Here is a 16878-nt window from a genome sequence, read left to right as displayed (position 1 = left end):
ATTAGTGGACCGGAACTCGCTGTGTAAAGTTACTTACCACGTGTCTGTGTGTTATTACTAGCTACTCAACAAACTGTCAAAAAAAATGCTACGAGAAAAACAGAATAGTGCAGGTACACACTCAGCCATGTATCCCATTGCTGTAGGATCTGTGTCACGTTGGATGTGTCTCTCTTCATGATCGTATGGGCCAAACCAAATTTTTCCAGGTCCGGTAAAGGGGGTAAACCATGAAGTAAAAATGGGGAACTGAGTAGGAGAGAGAGAGAGAGAGAGAAAGAGACAGAGAGAGAGAGAGAGATTAGCAGTTTGAGTTTGGATTAGCAGTACGTTATTTAAATGACAACCAAAAAAAAAAAAAAACACATATCGTCCCATATAATTTAATTAAATTCTGAATATTACTGCAAGCAGTGATCACAGTTTGTACTACCAAGCACTATTTTATGAATAGGCCTAAATTGGCAATTATTGCCACTCTGAATTACTTTCACCATGTTAATTTGTTTGTTTGCTTGTTTGTTTTGGGGGACTGGAGGTTCTGAATTTTTGATATATATATATATATATATATATATATATATATATATATATATATATATATATATATATATATATGAAGACCACAATGAAAAAATGATCGGAGTCACAAAACTGTATTTTTGGATTTGTGCATCCACGGCTGTTGATTGAGCGTTGAAGAATGATCTCATAAATGTACTTAGAAAAGATCGGGGTCACAGAATTTTCCATTTACAATAAAGTCATGCTATGGAAAAATGATCACAGTCCAGACACATGGCCGAAATCAGCCAATAGGATTTGAGTAATGGCGGACGCCCTGCTGAGTGAATTTCATTGTTAACTTACTGTTAAATTTCTTCAACATAGTTGAAGATATATAGTAATTGCTCTAATATTAATATAATAATATAATAACAATATTAATAATGAATAATATTCAAGCTGTGATTGATGTATCGTGTATATTCTGTGAGTTTTCAGTATTTAATCGTGCTCAGTGGAATAAATTAGTATAAGTTCATCACTGCATTACTGTGAATACCCACGAAAGAAAGATCAGAGTCTTTTTTCATGCTTCAATTAACACAATGTAAACAATAATGGCTGATAACTCTTGTTGTCTTCATAAAGATTATGAATGGGTGTAGTGAACATATCAAGATTTTCTCTGTTCTCAACTATTATGACATAAGAAGGTTCTGAACTTTTAAATTCAAATTCTTGAATTCAAGCACAATGTGACTCTGAACGTTTTATCATTGGTGCCTTCATTTATATATATATACATATATATATATACATATATATATATATATATATATATATATATATATATATATATATATATATATATGTGTATGTAAATCATAATAAAAAAAAATCAAAGCAAGAGATCATTTGCACGTTGTATGTTTTGACAGTCTCAGCAAAACAGACACATTTTTGTGTGTAAATGCATTTGACAAAGATGATCTTTTCTGCTTTGCACTGAACACAAACTTTGATCTTCTTTTTCAAACATCAGTGCACAAGAATGTACTGCACAAGGTGCGGCTAAGAGGTCGTTTACGTACATGAAATGGCAGGCAGACAAATGACCATGTTGGTCACCACTTAAACAACAGTGATAAATGATAAACCTCTTTAAAACACTTCTGACAATGGCACTGGCTTATAGGGAACATCTGATTTATCAGATTTTACTGAACCCCGTTTTATCAAGTTGCTTCCATTGCTCATGTAATGTAAGCGTCTTAAAAAGAATGTAATATTCTGAAATATTAATCTAAACTCATGAGAAACTCGTAGACATATGAATGTGTGTTATGGACATTAATGAAGCGATTACAAGGGGTCCAAGCACTCCTGTGAAAAGAAGGACCGAATATGCATTTAATGCCACTGCAAATTTCCATTTCACCAAGTTGAACCGTTCTTTTTGTTTTTGGGGCTTTTTTTTTGTTTGTTTGTTTTTTACTTAATGGGACAATTTGATCCTCAGGCAAGTATGTTTCTCCTCGTGGAAGTCTTTTTTTTCCCCCCAGGGCTCACGAGTTATTACATCTCGTGTGAGATAACACATTGATTTGACATCATGTATATGAAAGAAGTTGTAAGAAAATGACCTTAGGGGTTTGTGTCTAGGGCGTCTCAACTCACTGTCTATAATGGCCATCAAATGTGAACTGGTGAGGGATCTGGATTTTCTCAAAGGAAAGCAAGAATGATACCCCTCGGCTAAGGTAAAAACACTAAGCTATATGTTTTGGTGATGATATTGCTGCTTGTTTATCCACATGAAGCTGCTTAGAATGTTGATAGATATTGGTGAGATATAACTGGGATGTGAAACAGAATATCGTGTGCATTCTGCCTGCTTATTGTTGTCATTGTAAATCCTGTATGATGGGGCAAAGGCGCAAACGCTATTGTGGAAAAATGTAGTGCCAAGGGGGACTTTGAGACATCTGTGCCCAGGGCACATCAACATCTAAATCCATCATTGGTTTCAAATGTGAGATCATGTTAATTTAAATGTCATTGATTTGTTATTACAACAAAATTCCATTAAAAAAAAAAATCAAAAACAAAAGACTCAGCTTCAGGTTGCTAAACAGGAAAAACTCGAAACAATAGAATATGCAGGTTGTTAAAGGGTTCTACAGGGCAAAGAGTTCATTCACCTTAAAATGAACACAAAAGCACAAGGGTGTCTTGTCTTTTGAAAACAAGCCACTTAGCTTTCATAATTCTTGATTTTTGCCTTTGCAAGACAATGACGCAGAAGTTATAAAACACTCGGAACACTAGTTGTCATTACATTACAAAAGGTGTCATCTGTCATCAAGACTTTACTTTGGATCAAAGTCTTCACTTGTTTAAGCCAAACTTGTTATTTGTGTAATTTGTTACATATTTTATAAGGCAACTTTGTGTGTTAGAAAGGTGCTACATAAATCAAACACACAAATAAATAAAATGGCTGGTTGGTGGGATTGTTGGCTGATTGGTGGGATTGTTATTGATTGGTTGATTAGTGGGATAGCTGGTTGATTGGTGGGATTGTTATTGATTGGTTGATTAGTGGGATTGTTGGTTGATTGGTGGGATTGTTATTGGTTGGTTGATTGGTGGGATTGTTATTGGTTGGTTTATTCGTGGGATTGTTATTGGTTGGTTTATTCGTGGGATTGTTATTGGTTGGTTGATTGGTGGGATTGTTATTGGTTGGTTGATTGTTATTGGTTGGTTGATTGGTGGGATTGTTATTGGTTGGTTGATTGGTGGGATTGTTGTTGGTTGGTTGATTGGTTGGATTGTTAGTTAGTTGGTTGGTTGATTTTCAGGTTACAGTAGTAAAACCTCCTCTCCTGTTAGTTCATAATGCATCAAAATACTTCGACTTTTTTTCATTCTTATCACAGATTAATTTGTTTGTTGTAGCCGCTGTTACAGCCGTTGAGGCTAATAGTCTCTAATTTATCTAATATAATAGAATCCAGAATGAACATATTTTACTGTTTAACATGTAGTATAAATCTTTATTTATTCTTGCATTGAGGAATGAAACCACGACCGCTGGATGATCTCATACCTGTGTGTGTTTACGTCCCTGCGCTGCCGTAGGCTCTTTGATTTGGAGTCCTCGAGGTAGGAATTACTGGAGCAGGAGCTGTCAGTATTACACATGAGAGTCTGCAGGAAGGGGAAGAACCCTGTGCTCGGGAGATTCCTCGGGGCCACATAGCCTGAAAAAAGAAGAGATGAAAAGTTTGATAAGGCCGCCGAGTGTGCACTTGCGTATATTCCTGCATCAAGCACAGAAATCCTCTGATTGTTTTTGAGTTGGCTGTGATGGTGTATGCTTAGTACACTGTTACATTGCAGTCTGCCGTACTCCGAACTCGGATAAACAAACTTCCAACACGGAAACGTGCAGTCGAACAGTCATTCACCTGGGAAATCTTGAGTTCTCATGGTTGCCATAATACAAATGAAAACAAGGCAAAACAATAACGAACTTAACATCAATCAATTATAATACAATGTTTAATGGGTGGTTTTTATGTATGCACTTATCTGCATGTGCATAATGGCCATCCACTGATCTAATGTCATTACTTCCTAGTCCATTCTAATAACTCTGATCAGGAAGCCGCTTTGGGCAAAATGGCGATGTTTAGTACTGAGTCTGTCTTCCTGCACAATCATGATGTTTCCTCCAATTAAAATGATCCTCTTCTAGTTTTTGCACTTTTGTACACATACAGTAATTGCACATCTCTTGTATATCTCATCATATTTACTCTCGTTACATTATTGAAAATGCATTTGTTCATCAGGATAGACGCATGGTGTACAAAAAGAGGAAACCACTGTTACCCTCCCCAGAAGTGGTCAACCTACAAAGGACACTCCAGGAGCGAGACGTGTAATAGTCCTCGAGCTCACAAAAGAGTCCCAGGTAATTTCTAAGCAACTAAAGGAACTCTCTCACATTGGCTAATGTTAATGTTCCATGAGTCCACCATCAGGGGAACACTGAACAGCAGTGGTGCGCATGGCAGGGTTGCAAGGAACAAGCCACTGCTCTCCAAAAGAGCATTGCTGCCTGTCTGTAGCTTGCTAAAGATCATATGGACAAGCCAGAAGGCTATTGGGAAAATGTTTTGTGGATGGATGAGACCAAAATAGTACTTTTTGGAAAATATCAATCAGCAGAGGGTTACCAAAAAAATTCCAAGGCATTGAAAATACCATATAACACTGTAAAGACAATAATCAACAAGTGGAGAAAATATGGCACGGCAGTGAGACTACTAAGAACAGGGCGTCCCTCTAAAATTGATGAAAAGATCAGGAGAAAACTGGTCAGGGAGGCTGCTGAGAGGCCTACACAACATTAAACACAACATTAAAAGAATTGCAACAATTTCTGACAAGTACTGGTTGCTCCCTACATCTCCTGAATTCTTCATACCTCTGGGCTGTGGGGTAGGATGGCAAGATAGGAACCTAAAAAAATAAATAAATAATACATCCAATCTCCCAAAATGTTGAGGAATAATGTGTTATGGTCTGATGAGACCAAACTTTATGGCCATAATACCAAAAGATATGTTTGGCACAAAAAAACAGCACCTCACCAAAAGTACACCATCCCCATGGGGAAGCATGGTGGTGGCAGCATCATGCTTTGAGGCTGTTTTTCTTCAGCTGGAACTGCAGCTTTATTCAGGGTGGAGGGAATAACGAATAGCTCTAGTCCATTTTGGCACAAAATCTTAAGGCTGCTGCTAAACCACTTAAGATGAAGAGGAATTTCACCTTTCAGCATGACAACGACCCGAAGCAGACCTCCAGATCAACAAAGGAACGGCTTCACCAAAACAAGTTTAAGGTTTGTTTTGTTTTTTCCATCGTGAAAAACCTGCCACTTTAATAGGGGTGTGTAGACTTTTTAGATCCCTTGTATGTATGTATGTTTTCACTGAACACAGAGGAAACACCTGCCATAGCAGCAAGAAAGCACGGAGTCGGTATGCGGTCATGCCGAATTCCAATGAAGATGTACCGATGACAATGAAGGAGTGGCACACGCCTACATTAGACATCATTTCTCTAACAACACACCTGAGGCGTTTGTCTACTCTGATTGCTAACAAGAAACATACAATTCAGTCTTTGTTAGCGGATTGCTGATAATCTTACAAGTATTTTCTATAGTGGAACTTTTTTTTGTTTTAAATTAATTCATTTATGAGTGAAGCTTTGTTGAATTAAATGTGAATACATTTGCATTCAATAATAAAAATAAAAAAGATGAAGAAGAAATCTCGTTTTTGTTTGTTTTGAGGGAAACAAAAAAAAAAAAAAAAAAGATTTCATGTATTCCCACTCTTGTAAATGTGGCTTGTAAAGTTTATACAATTTTAGGTTTCATTTTTAATGCTAAGGTTTACATGGAATAATGATACATAACACGTTATAGCAAGAAACAAGCTTTTCGTGTATATATGATGTATGATTGTGAAGTGGGCGAAGCTTCGAGCTTCTGGAAAAGAAAAAAAAACAAAAAAAACAAAACTCTAGTTCAGCTGTAGTGCCCATGAGGACACGCTGCTGAAAACCAAACAGGTTCTACTCAAAGTATACAAGATTTCTGTCAGTTGCTTTAACCATGCCTCTCCTATATTCTTCCATACATCTTTAAAAAAGAAAAATAATTATGTCACGCCTTTATATTCATAGCTACATATTTCATCATGTGATCATGACTTTGTAAATATTTCCTCATAGTGCATTGTAGTTCACTTCTCTAAAGTGTACAGTATGTTTCTATTACAAGCTTCATTGTGCAGTTTAGATTAGATCTGTCACAACAACTAAATATGTCTTATCTGATGCACCGAGGCATGGAGGAGACAGGAACGGTAGGCCCGTGATACTGATGGGCTCACTGAGTATTTCTTGACCAGAATCTTTCTTTGGCGTTGTAGTCACATCTGTTTTTGGCCACATGTTCGTTAAGAATTGATTCAGTTCTCCAAATATCAAATAAATCACCAGTTTCCCTATCTTTCATCTGAACATTGACTAGTCACCGCTGTTAATGTTCATGTTCATCTCAAGCTCTTTAGGCTCCTTTGGATTGTTCCTTATAGACAGGAATCTACAGTATATAGGTTCTATATAGAAGCGTACAGCTGATGAGAACCTCCTTATGAGAACCCCTTTAGGAAGCAAAGAACCCGGAAGTACACACACACAGTATCTCACAAAAGTGAGTACACCCCTCACATTTTTGTAAATATTTGATATCTTTTCATGTTTCAGCACTGAAGAAATGACACTTTGCTACAATGTAAAGTAGTGAGTGTACAGCTTGTGGAACAGTGTAAATTTGCTGTCCCCTCAAAATAACTCAACACACAGCCATTAATGTCTAAACCGCTGGCAACAAAAGTGAGTACACCCCTAAGTGAAAATGTCCAAATTGGGCCCAAAGTGTCAATATTTTGTGTAGCCACCATTATTTTCCAGCACTGCCTTAACCCTCTTGAGCATGGAGTTCACCAGGTCTGTATGTATCAAATTTTATATATATATATATATATATATATATATATATATATATATATATATATATATATATATATATATATATATATATATATATAGATATATAATTTATTTTATATTTTTTTATTTTGTGTCCTCACTCACTTTCATTAATCGCTTTATCCTGGTCAGGATCACAGAGGATCCGAAGCCTGCCCCAGGAACACTGGGTGTGAGGCTGGAATACACCAGTTCATCCCAGTACACACACATTCACACACTCTTGGGGGAAATTTAGCGTAGTCGTTCCACCAACTGGAATGTTTCTGAGAGGTGGGATCAAACCCACAAGGACAGAACACGTGAAACTCGGCACAGACAGTAATCCGAGCTCAGGATCAAAAGGGAGATCCTGGATCTGTGAAGGCTACCCAGTGCGCCAGTGTGTCTCTACTGAGAAGGGAAAAAAAATCCGATCTGTTCCACAAGGCGGAAAATCAGACTTGCGTCAATTCAACCCGGTAACGTTTATGTCACAAAAAGCAAATATGTTTGGTTAAAAAAAATCAGATTTTTTAAAAAGCTGAACACATCATCTCAGCTTCTCTTAATGATCTTTATTCATATTCATATCCATATCCATATTCTTAATGATCTTTATCCATATTCACATAGTGTTTGGAGACACTTGACTGAAAGGTTTCTCATGATCTGTAGGTGTATGATTAAATGTTTAAAATCGGTGTCGTAGACAAAAATATAATCGTGTCGACGTATTCATTTCTTTCATCAGAAAACCCACATTTTATTTGCAAAGACAGACGACTCGGAGCGAAATATTCCGAAAAGCATCCGATACGTGTCCAGCGTAGGTGGGAACTCCTTTAATACTGTTTACAAAGCATCTTGGGGGGGGGATTTCCTTGAGAAAATTCCAAAAATACATTTCTGGAAATTCTAGGCTAAAATGGCGTCTACATTGAAGATACTAAAAGACAAAATTATTTTTGATTAATTTTGGATTTTTTTTTTTTTTTTTTAATCATGGCATAATTCCCAGAGTTCCATTTGTGTCACTCGAGAGTTTTGAGGACTTTATTATTATTATTATAAAAATGTAGAGAGAGAAAATAAAAAAGAAGGAGTGTGTCTAAACTTTCGACCGGGAGTGTATCTGTGCAGACAAGAGCCGCACAAAAGGAAGAAAGAGACCACAGAAAGCACACAGACTCCCAGCGGAGGCCAATCACGAGGCAACAACACTGTGTATAAGAATAATACCCCGGTGGAGCGCGGGTTTGAAGCGGGATCTCGTTGCAGCCAGCTTTTCAAGCAAAACACAACTGAGCTCCAAAGTTTTTCACGCCTCTTACTGTGTCCCTGTAAACAATACACGGGGGTGGGGGGGCGGCTATCATGACACCCTGCCAAGTGGAGCAAATCGCAAACCATCATCAAATCAGCACTTTCTAATTCCAGTCATCATCACCATGAATGAGGATCTTGTCATTAGGCATGGCTTAACTTGTTACCACATGTATGTAGATTAATAAGACACAGAACATCTAGAGAACGTTCTTATGCTAATGAAATAGTCTCAGCATCGCATTACGCCTGAATCCACCTTCTATTGTGCTCGCTCAACGGAAAAACAACATAACAGGGTTTTTTTTATTTTGAAAGAGTGGAACAGGAAGAGTTGTGTACCATGATTTCTTCCAAAAATAAACGTTCTAAAAATAAATGTGTCTAGTCATCTAAACTATTCTTGTTCTTTAATCCTCTACGACACAGCTTACACATCTTATTAGAAAGGGTTCCAGGAAGAACACGCAATTATGGAAATAATCTGTGTGGTTAAAAATAAACAACGTTCTTATTATTATTTTAGTTTTTTAAAAGTGAAATCTGAACAGTACAACGGTAGGGCTTCCTTATCAAATAAGAGTTCCAGGTAGAACCCTGTAAACAAGCAAAGAACCCTTACGTATAAATAGCTACTGTAGAACCATTCTATATCCGTAAATGAACTGGTATCGTCGTAAAGACGCGCTTAAAAAAATAATAATAAAGGTTAAAACCACTGGTCTCCTTAGGAGAAAGAACCTGTTTAGATAGTGAGATGGAAAAACAAACATTGTGGAAATCTGGACATCAACATTGGCATAATGGAAACATTGTAGGAATGTTTATAAAAACAGAACAGAAAAAGTTTCTCAGAACAGCATTATTTTAAAATAAATAAATAAGAAATCGAAGCCAAAAGGAACCAAAATTTCAGGGAACTGTGATGTTCAGAAATGCAACGTTCCGCTAAAATGCTGTGGACGCAGATGTGAGACGACAACGTGACTAAATCTGCAAATGACTAATCTAAACTCGCGACTATCAGGACCTACAGTCTTATGTTCTTCCCGTTCTCTGGGGGACGCCGTACATTTTCCATTTAGAACAGAGGGTTTTCCTTTCTGGAAGTAGAAAGCCAGAACTGTTAACCATCAAACAACCCTCAATGAACCTTTCTGTAGAAAGAAAAGGTCACAAGTAAAGTTCTTTACTTCAGAGGAACCATTAAAGCGGTATAACCCTGCAACAAAACAAAGCTAGAGCCTTTGTGTTCTGTTAGGTATTTAATCAAATCAGAGTTCTGAGCGAGCGAGTGTTTCCAAACCAGAACAAATTCCATACTCAGTCAGGAAGTGATGTCATTTGCATTGTCTTCAGAGTGTGAAAGGAAATGAGCTCTGGACTTACACGTGTTTTCAGGTACTGGAGGAAATTGTGAGCGAGTGATGGCTAAGATGATGAAGATCACTACAGGCCAGATGAGGAGAACCAGAGACCAGCCCTGAGAAACAAAACCACAAGTTTAATTAAACTCCAGTTCCTTGTTTCAGACCGGTAACAATACGTTTAAAATACGGGCTGCTCTGGAAGCCAGATGTAGGAAAATATCTACATAATTAAGGTTGTTACTGTACTTAAATACTATTTTGAAAGTTTTGTACTTTACACAAGCATTATTCAAACTAAATACTTTTGCTCAATTACATTTCCAAGAGAAATGTTTTTGGGTTTTTTTTCCATTCCTTTTTCATTACTAACGTTTTCATTTTGGCCTTTAAAGTTTTGTTTTGTTAATTAGCTTGTTAAATTAGCTACTTAGTTAAGTTTTGTAAATAGGTTGTTAAATTATCTACCTATTTAAGTTTTGTTAACTCAGGTAGCTATCTTGTAATTTAGTTTGTCAGATAAGACAGCTAGTTTAGTCAATATTCTTGATAAATTAGGTAGCTAGTTATGTTTGGTAAAATATCTTGTTGAATTAACTAACTATTTTAGTTTTGTTAATTAGCTTGTTAACTTAAGTTGGCATGTTAGCTTTGGGAGCTAGTTTTGTATGTTAGTAAGTAGTTAGTTAAGTTGTGTAATTAAGTTTGTCAAATTATCTAGCTAGTTAAGTTTTGTAAATTAGCTTGTTAAATGAACGACCTTTTTATTTTTCTCAATTAGTTAATTAGCTTTCATAGTTTAGATTGTTAAATTAGTTAATTTTGCAAATTAGTTTGTTAAATTATTAAGCTACTTAAGTTTTGAAAGTTTGCTTATTAATTTAGATAGCTAGTTAAGTGTTTTTTTTTTGTTAACTTGTATTTAGGTTTCGTAATTTAGTTTGTTAAATTTGCTAGTTAGTTACGTTTCTAAATTAGCTTGTTAACTTAGGTAGCTAGTTAAGTTTTGTATATTTGCGTGTGAATTTCGATAGGTGGTTGTTGTTGTTTTTTTTAAGTTACCTTGTTAAGTTCAGGATGAACTTGTGGTCAGCTCTTTCAATCAGTTAAAATATTTTCCTTTTAAATTTTGAATACTTGCGTGCATTTAAAGGTAGATACTCTCTCACTTTCACTCAAGTATTTTTGCCTCTGTACTTCTCCTTTTAATTGAGGAATATTTAGAGACAGTTCTCATACATTTACTAAAGTACATTTTTCCACTCTTGGTTGATGCTCTGAAAGTATACAAACAGTGTGGCTACTAAAATAATACCTGATACTCGACTATAAACCACAAATACTTTGTTGAATTATAGAATACGAACTCTGCTGAACTCACCGGCTGCCTGATGACCCCCAGGCCATTTTTCCAGAGAAGGAGTCGTAACTGCTGGAAGAATCCAGCCATCAGTTGATAGGAAGACTGCTGACCCGGACGAGAGGTGAAATAAACAGACGGAAACAGAGGAACACAAATATTTTAATTGAAGAAAAGAAATACTTGTACATCACACAAGACATGAAATTAACCTATATAAATATTCCAAAAAAGAGTAAAACATATAAGAGTCATGAGTTTATGATTTATAGGTTTTTGATGTATTGCCAAATATGGAATATAGATAAATCATTTCATCAGGCAGAAACATGTTGTGCTGTTGGAAATGAGATGCTAAAACCACAACAAAAGCATCAGACACCACTTACTGAAAAGGATTCTTTCTTCCTTTACTTTTATCGTTTATACTTTTAACTCGGCTTGGTTAAAGGACAATTTGTGGTATTGTGGTGTTGAATTCATTCTTAATTAATTAATTAAGTAACTTTATCACATGTTGACTGGTGTGGAAGTATAAACTTTGCTGAGTTAAAAAAAAAAAAAAGATTACAGGAATATTTTAATCTCATGAGATTAGGAAAGAAAATATCTCAACTTGTATTTAAAGTGTCTATTCTGTCTAGCTTTACAAATAAAATGTCATGTAAAATATAACCAGTTATAGCTACTCAAAATACAAAAAAAATAAATAAAAATATTTCAAAATCAGGGTTGAAGGTAAAAGTTATTCAGGTAAAATAATAATAATAATAATTAAATTCAGTTTTATCTGTATAGCGCTTTTAACATTAGACATTGTCTCAAAGCAGCTTTGCATCAATATATAAATTCAGGATATAGATTTTAAATGTATGAATTTATCCCTAATGAGAAGCCAGAGGCGACGGTGGCGAGGAAAAAGAGACGATATGAGGAAGATCGTTCCTGAGACGATATGAGGAAGAAACGTCGAGAGGAACCAGACTCAGAAGGGAACCCGTCCTCATCTGGGTCACACCGGATAGTGAGATTACAAATCATTTTCCTTCAATAAATGTTATGTTTATCATCATAATAATAATAATAATAATTTTACATTTTTTTTCTTTGACCAAAAAAATTTAGTTTCAAAATTAAAAATAAAAATAAACAAGTTTAATTAAGGTTATTTCGATTAGTATGGTTTGTAAGAGTGAACATAGGACCATCTTAAACAAATACCATCTCTACACTCTCCGAAAGAAATGGTACTTTTCTCAAATCAAAAGCGGTTGATTAATATTGTATAACAGCAGCTCTGACAGAAGTCCTGGCTTTAACATAAATCACGGGATTATTAATATTATTAATGCGCTCTTTTATCGTTTCTTTAATAACAGCTCGTCCGGTATAAGGAGAAATGTATTCATTTATACCTTTTTGGAAGGAGTCTCCAGTGTCGGCGCTTTTTGTAACCGTTCAAAGTTTTTCCGACATCTTCGGTCTTATTAACTTTACCAGTGAGAGGAAAAAAAGAGGTGACGGAATGACGGTTTATAGCTGATGTAACGTAAGTGAGAACAGGAACTAATTGTTTTCCAGGACGTTCCACAACACTAAATGTAGCTATAAATGGATAAAAGGTAATTAAATAAAAACATCATTGGTGGCAAATCGCTGTGGTACAGGAGGAATAAAACGCTTCAGGACGTGCCATTATAGGAAAATAATCAACTTTGGAACACTGAGTGTCTCCGGTCGTGGATTATTTTCCTATAACATCATGTCCCGTTGTGTGTTATTCCTTATGTGTCATCTTTAGCAGAGATGATGTATGAAGTGTACCTTTCATTAACTTTTAGAATAGCGCTTTACAGGTGCATGAAACTTTAAATAATGTACTTTAGATCCATTTTAAAGGTACACTATATTCACATTTCCAGGTGAAAGATACCTTTACTTCTGTCAGCATATAGAGGATACAAATAAAGGAAATTCTTCCTTATAAATATCCTTATACCTTGTTTTCTTCTAGTCATCTGGCCAATTGCAGTAAAATTATCCAGCATCTCATAAATTACCTGGCAACGTTAATCCAGACTGACCTGATATTATCTCCGGAGTAAGCAATCAAATTCCTACAGCACACCTTTGACTCATAATTTCTTAAATTACGCAGATCTGAATGGATTTGTGCTCCCGTACCTCGGTTTCTTCACGACTGATTGTTGGTTATCGGATGCAGGAGCAGAGGTGAGGAACGGAGAACATGTTGCAGTCAGGTAAATCCTAGCAGAACGTAGTGCAAAACCAACAAAAAACACACAAAAAACCAGCAGCAGAAATGAAGAAAAACAGACTAGACGCCAGTTCAGGATAGAAGTTATTCCTGTAGAAGCTTCTGCTGAGGTGAAAACCGTTATAATGAACGAGTGAAGATGGTCTGCTCCTTTTCTACAGGTGCGGACATGAGGAATGAGCTCGAATGTGAACCTGTTGCTCTACTCGCAGAGCCTGCCTGGCCAGTTTCTTTACTCGTGTGTGTGTGTGTGTGTGTGTGTGTGAGAGAGAGAGAGAGAGAGAGAGGGAGTGAGTGAGTGATGCAAGTGTAAGTTTAATTATGTGACAGAGTTACATAATAATAATAATAATAATAATAATAAGCAGAAGAAGAAACTCTATATTAACTAAATAATGGAATTCCAGTGTTTATTTCATCCATGACTGAAAATAAGGCCACACAAATTTGCATGAATTAAATGAAAACATTTAAAAACATAAACGTCAATACTAATTTCAAATTTAATTTTGTTACCCGGCTACTTTAGTTTTATTATTTATTTTTTTTAATTGTGCTCATTATTTAATTGCCACAAAAGCAGCAATTAATGACTTAATTAAGACTACATATAATGTTTTATGCTAAACTTTATGCTTTGCTTGTGTAATTTCAGTTATTATTAAAGTAGTAGTAGTATTTGTTTAGTTAGTATAATTAATGAATATTTAGTATAGTTATATAATCAGTAGTATTACTTAATAATTGAGTAATAAGAAGTAGTAGGATTAATGTTTTGCTTTACATGACCTAATGTTAATCCATTTTTATCCATTCCAGTTTTATCCATTTTTTTTTTTTTAAATTAAAAAAAAAAAAAAAAAAGCAATTTATTATATCACTGGAATTTTGTGTTATTCGTTAATATTGTCACATTATATATATGGAGGAGGGGGCTGAAATTTAAATAGGGGTGTGTAAACTTTATATATATATACACTGTAGTGATGGGAATATTTGTCAGGTCAGTGTTGAACCTCTTGTTTTCATTCCTTCAGAAATCTCCTTTAAATCCATCCATTCCGAGACGCCCGTAGCAACAGGAAATCAGAAAAGAAAAACTGCAAAGTCATCCATGCGTTACTTATGAATAAAACATTACAGGGCATGGAAGTTCCACAGAACAAGTTATAACGGCAATAAATACTCGCATTTTTCTCTCTCTCTTGAACTTCTCGGTCGTGACAAACACCATTAAAGTTACACATTTCCCTCTGACGCTGGAGACTCCTTCCATAAACATTAAATAAAAGTCTCCTTACTTTAAGAAACGTTCGACGTTTTATGGATTAAACGCGTTTTTCTTTTCAGTCGGTTTATGTGGAGTTACTATAGGAGCGATAAAGTATTAAAACAAATACATTAATTACTCGCACTCAAGCCGTTATTAACATTATTTTTATTACGAGAAAGAGGAACGTCAATCTGGACAGTCATAACATTAAACGTAACCGTAAATGGACGAAAAAAAATGTTGATTATTTTTCTATAACAGCACTACACACAGAGAGCGTTTTATTCCTTATATACGGTGAATGTGTGCATAATTATAATCACAGCAGTATTCTGTACAGATATATACGAGTAAAGCAAGTTTTTGCACATAACTTACTAATAATGTAATAATTATTCAAATAAGTGAGCTAATTGCTGCTGGGAACTTAAGAGGGACATTCCAGACACAGGTGGATGTAGGTGTGAGATGAATCACTATGATCACGATCAATACGAGCAATGCAGAGAATGAAAACACCGAGAACAAAAACTGCAAAAACACTCGAACAAAGGAAGACGATCGGAAAATAACGCTCAAAGTCGCAATAGTTGCAAAAACTGGCATCGAGTTGGATATAAACAGGAGGCAGGTGTGTTAGGGAGTGTGACCGTCCTAACGTCTTTTAATGAAGGAGTCAGACATGTCATTTTATTTATTTATCTATTTATTTATTTATTTATTTATTTACATTTTGTGTTCATGCAAGCTGCGTCAACACATCATTCTCATCCACGTTAAGTTTATTGAAATAGCGACGCTAAAAATAATAACAAAGTTGAACAAAGTGCTTTACAACAATAATTCCAAACGGTAAAATAGGAATAAAAATATCAATTTTAAAAAAATAAATAAATAAAACCCTAATATTACATCCATTCTCATATAACATTCATATCATGCTATTTCCTCACCTGTAAGTCGCTTTGGATAAAAGCATATGAGTTTATATATATATGTGTGATTTTATATATATGTGTGTGTATATATATATATATATATATATATATATATATATATATATATATATATATATATATATATATATATATATATATATATATATATATATATGTGTATGTGTGTGTGTATATATATATATATATATATATATATATATATATATATATATATATATATATATATATGAGAGAGAGAGATTTATATAGATAGATAGAGAGATTATATATCTGGTTAATATACTATTAAAACATAAGTAAATTTTAAACAAAGTACATAAATCTCTGTAAAAATTACACGGCATCATTAGTAGGTAACAGTCACTAACACTTTTGTGGTTTTGAAGAGAATCAGCTCGCCAACGCACGTACTTTATCAGCCTTCATAAAGACCAAACTGGTAGAACCTGACATGACGCACCCATGCGCACACAACACACACAATATTTCATAATACAAAAGCCTTACATTTTAAAATCCTGTGAACCGATACGCAGATTGAGCTCACAAACCACTTTGCTATCGGTTCAAGCAAATGTTACTACTTCTTTTTATTTCTAGTTTTGTACGCACTCGCAACAATAAAATGACATTTTAAAATAAAGTAAGTAGAATATACTCTTTAGGTTTTGGCTGCATATTTACTGTAGATGAATTCATTTCGTGTCCCCCGGTGGGCCAGCGGTTAAGGATCGTACGTGCTTGCTGCCGTGGCTCGGGTTCGATTCCCAGGCAGGGAATGGTGCCGGTTCCAAGCCCGGATAAAATGTTAGGGTTGAGTCAGGAATGGCATCTGATGTAAAAACCTGTGCCAAATCAAATATGGTGGCCCCTAAAAGGACGAACAGCCGAAAGAACGACAATAATAACAACATTTACAGGAATAAATTTTGTACAGAACTTAAAGCAATGAAGTTATTCTAGTAATTTGGGGGGGGTTTTGTGTATAAAATCATACTTACTGAACCACTGAATTGGGGTTTTTTTTTTTTTTTTTTTGCAAAGTCTGTGACAATATTTGTAATAATACATGACAGTTAGAACATTAGTTCTTAGGGGGTGGGGTGGGGTGGGGTGGGGGGGAAACCCTGTATAGCTTTAATATGTGTCATACGGGCCAAGTTGTTCAAAAAGTTTCATTCTGATTCGGA

At 35.3% G+C, this 16878-nt stretch overlaps 1 protein-coding gene across 3 annotated transcripts in view; it reads right to left on the bottom strand.

Annotated features, from left to right (window-relative positions):
* The window catches only part of abca12 (ATP-binding cassette, sub-family A (ABC1), member 12), a 94742-nt gene extending 81093 nt beyond the window's left edge, over positions 1-13649 (bottom strand). The window contains exons 1-5 of one of the 3 annotated variants that reach the window (XM_053680743.1): positions 13263-13649; positions 11200-11283; positions 9841-9934; positions 3620-3773; positions 122-249 (exon numbers count right to left, since the gene is read on the bottom strand). In XM_053680743.1, coding sequence (XP_053536718.1) covers positions 122-249; positions 3620-3773; positions 9841-9934; positions 11200-11268 — 445 coding nt within the window. In that variant the 5' untranslated portion in view covers positions 11269-11283; positions 13263-13649. Of the gene's footprint in view, positions 1-121; positions 250-3619; positions 3774-9840; positions 9935-11199; positions 11287-13262 lie in introns of all 3 variants that reach the window. The other 2 variants (XM_053680742.1, XM_053680741.1) reach the window with 2 other exon arrangements.
* Between the last annotated feature and the right edge of the window lie 3229 nt (positions 13650-16878).

The sequence above is a fragment of the Ictalurus punctatus genome, chromosome 6 (genome assembly GCF_001660625.3).
Source record: "Ictalurus punctatus breed USDA103 chromosome 6, Coco_2.0, whole genome shotgun sequence".
NCBI classification, from domain to species: Eukaryota; Metazoa; Chordata; class Actinopteri; order Siluriformes; family Ictaluridae; genus Ictalurus; species Ictalurus punctatus.
This window is presented reverse-complemented; position numbering and strand designations above follow the sequence as displayed.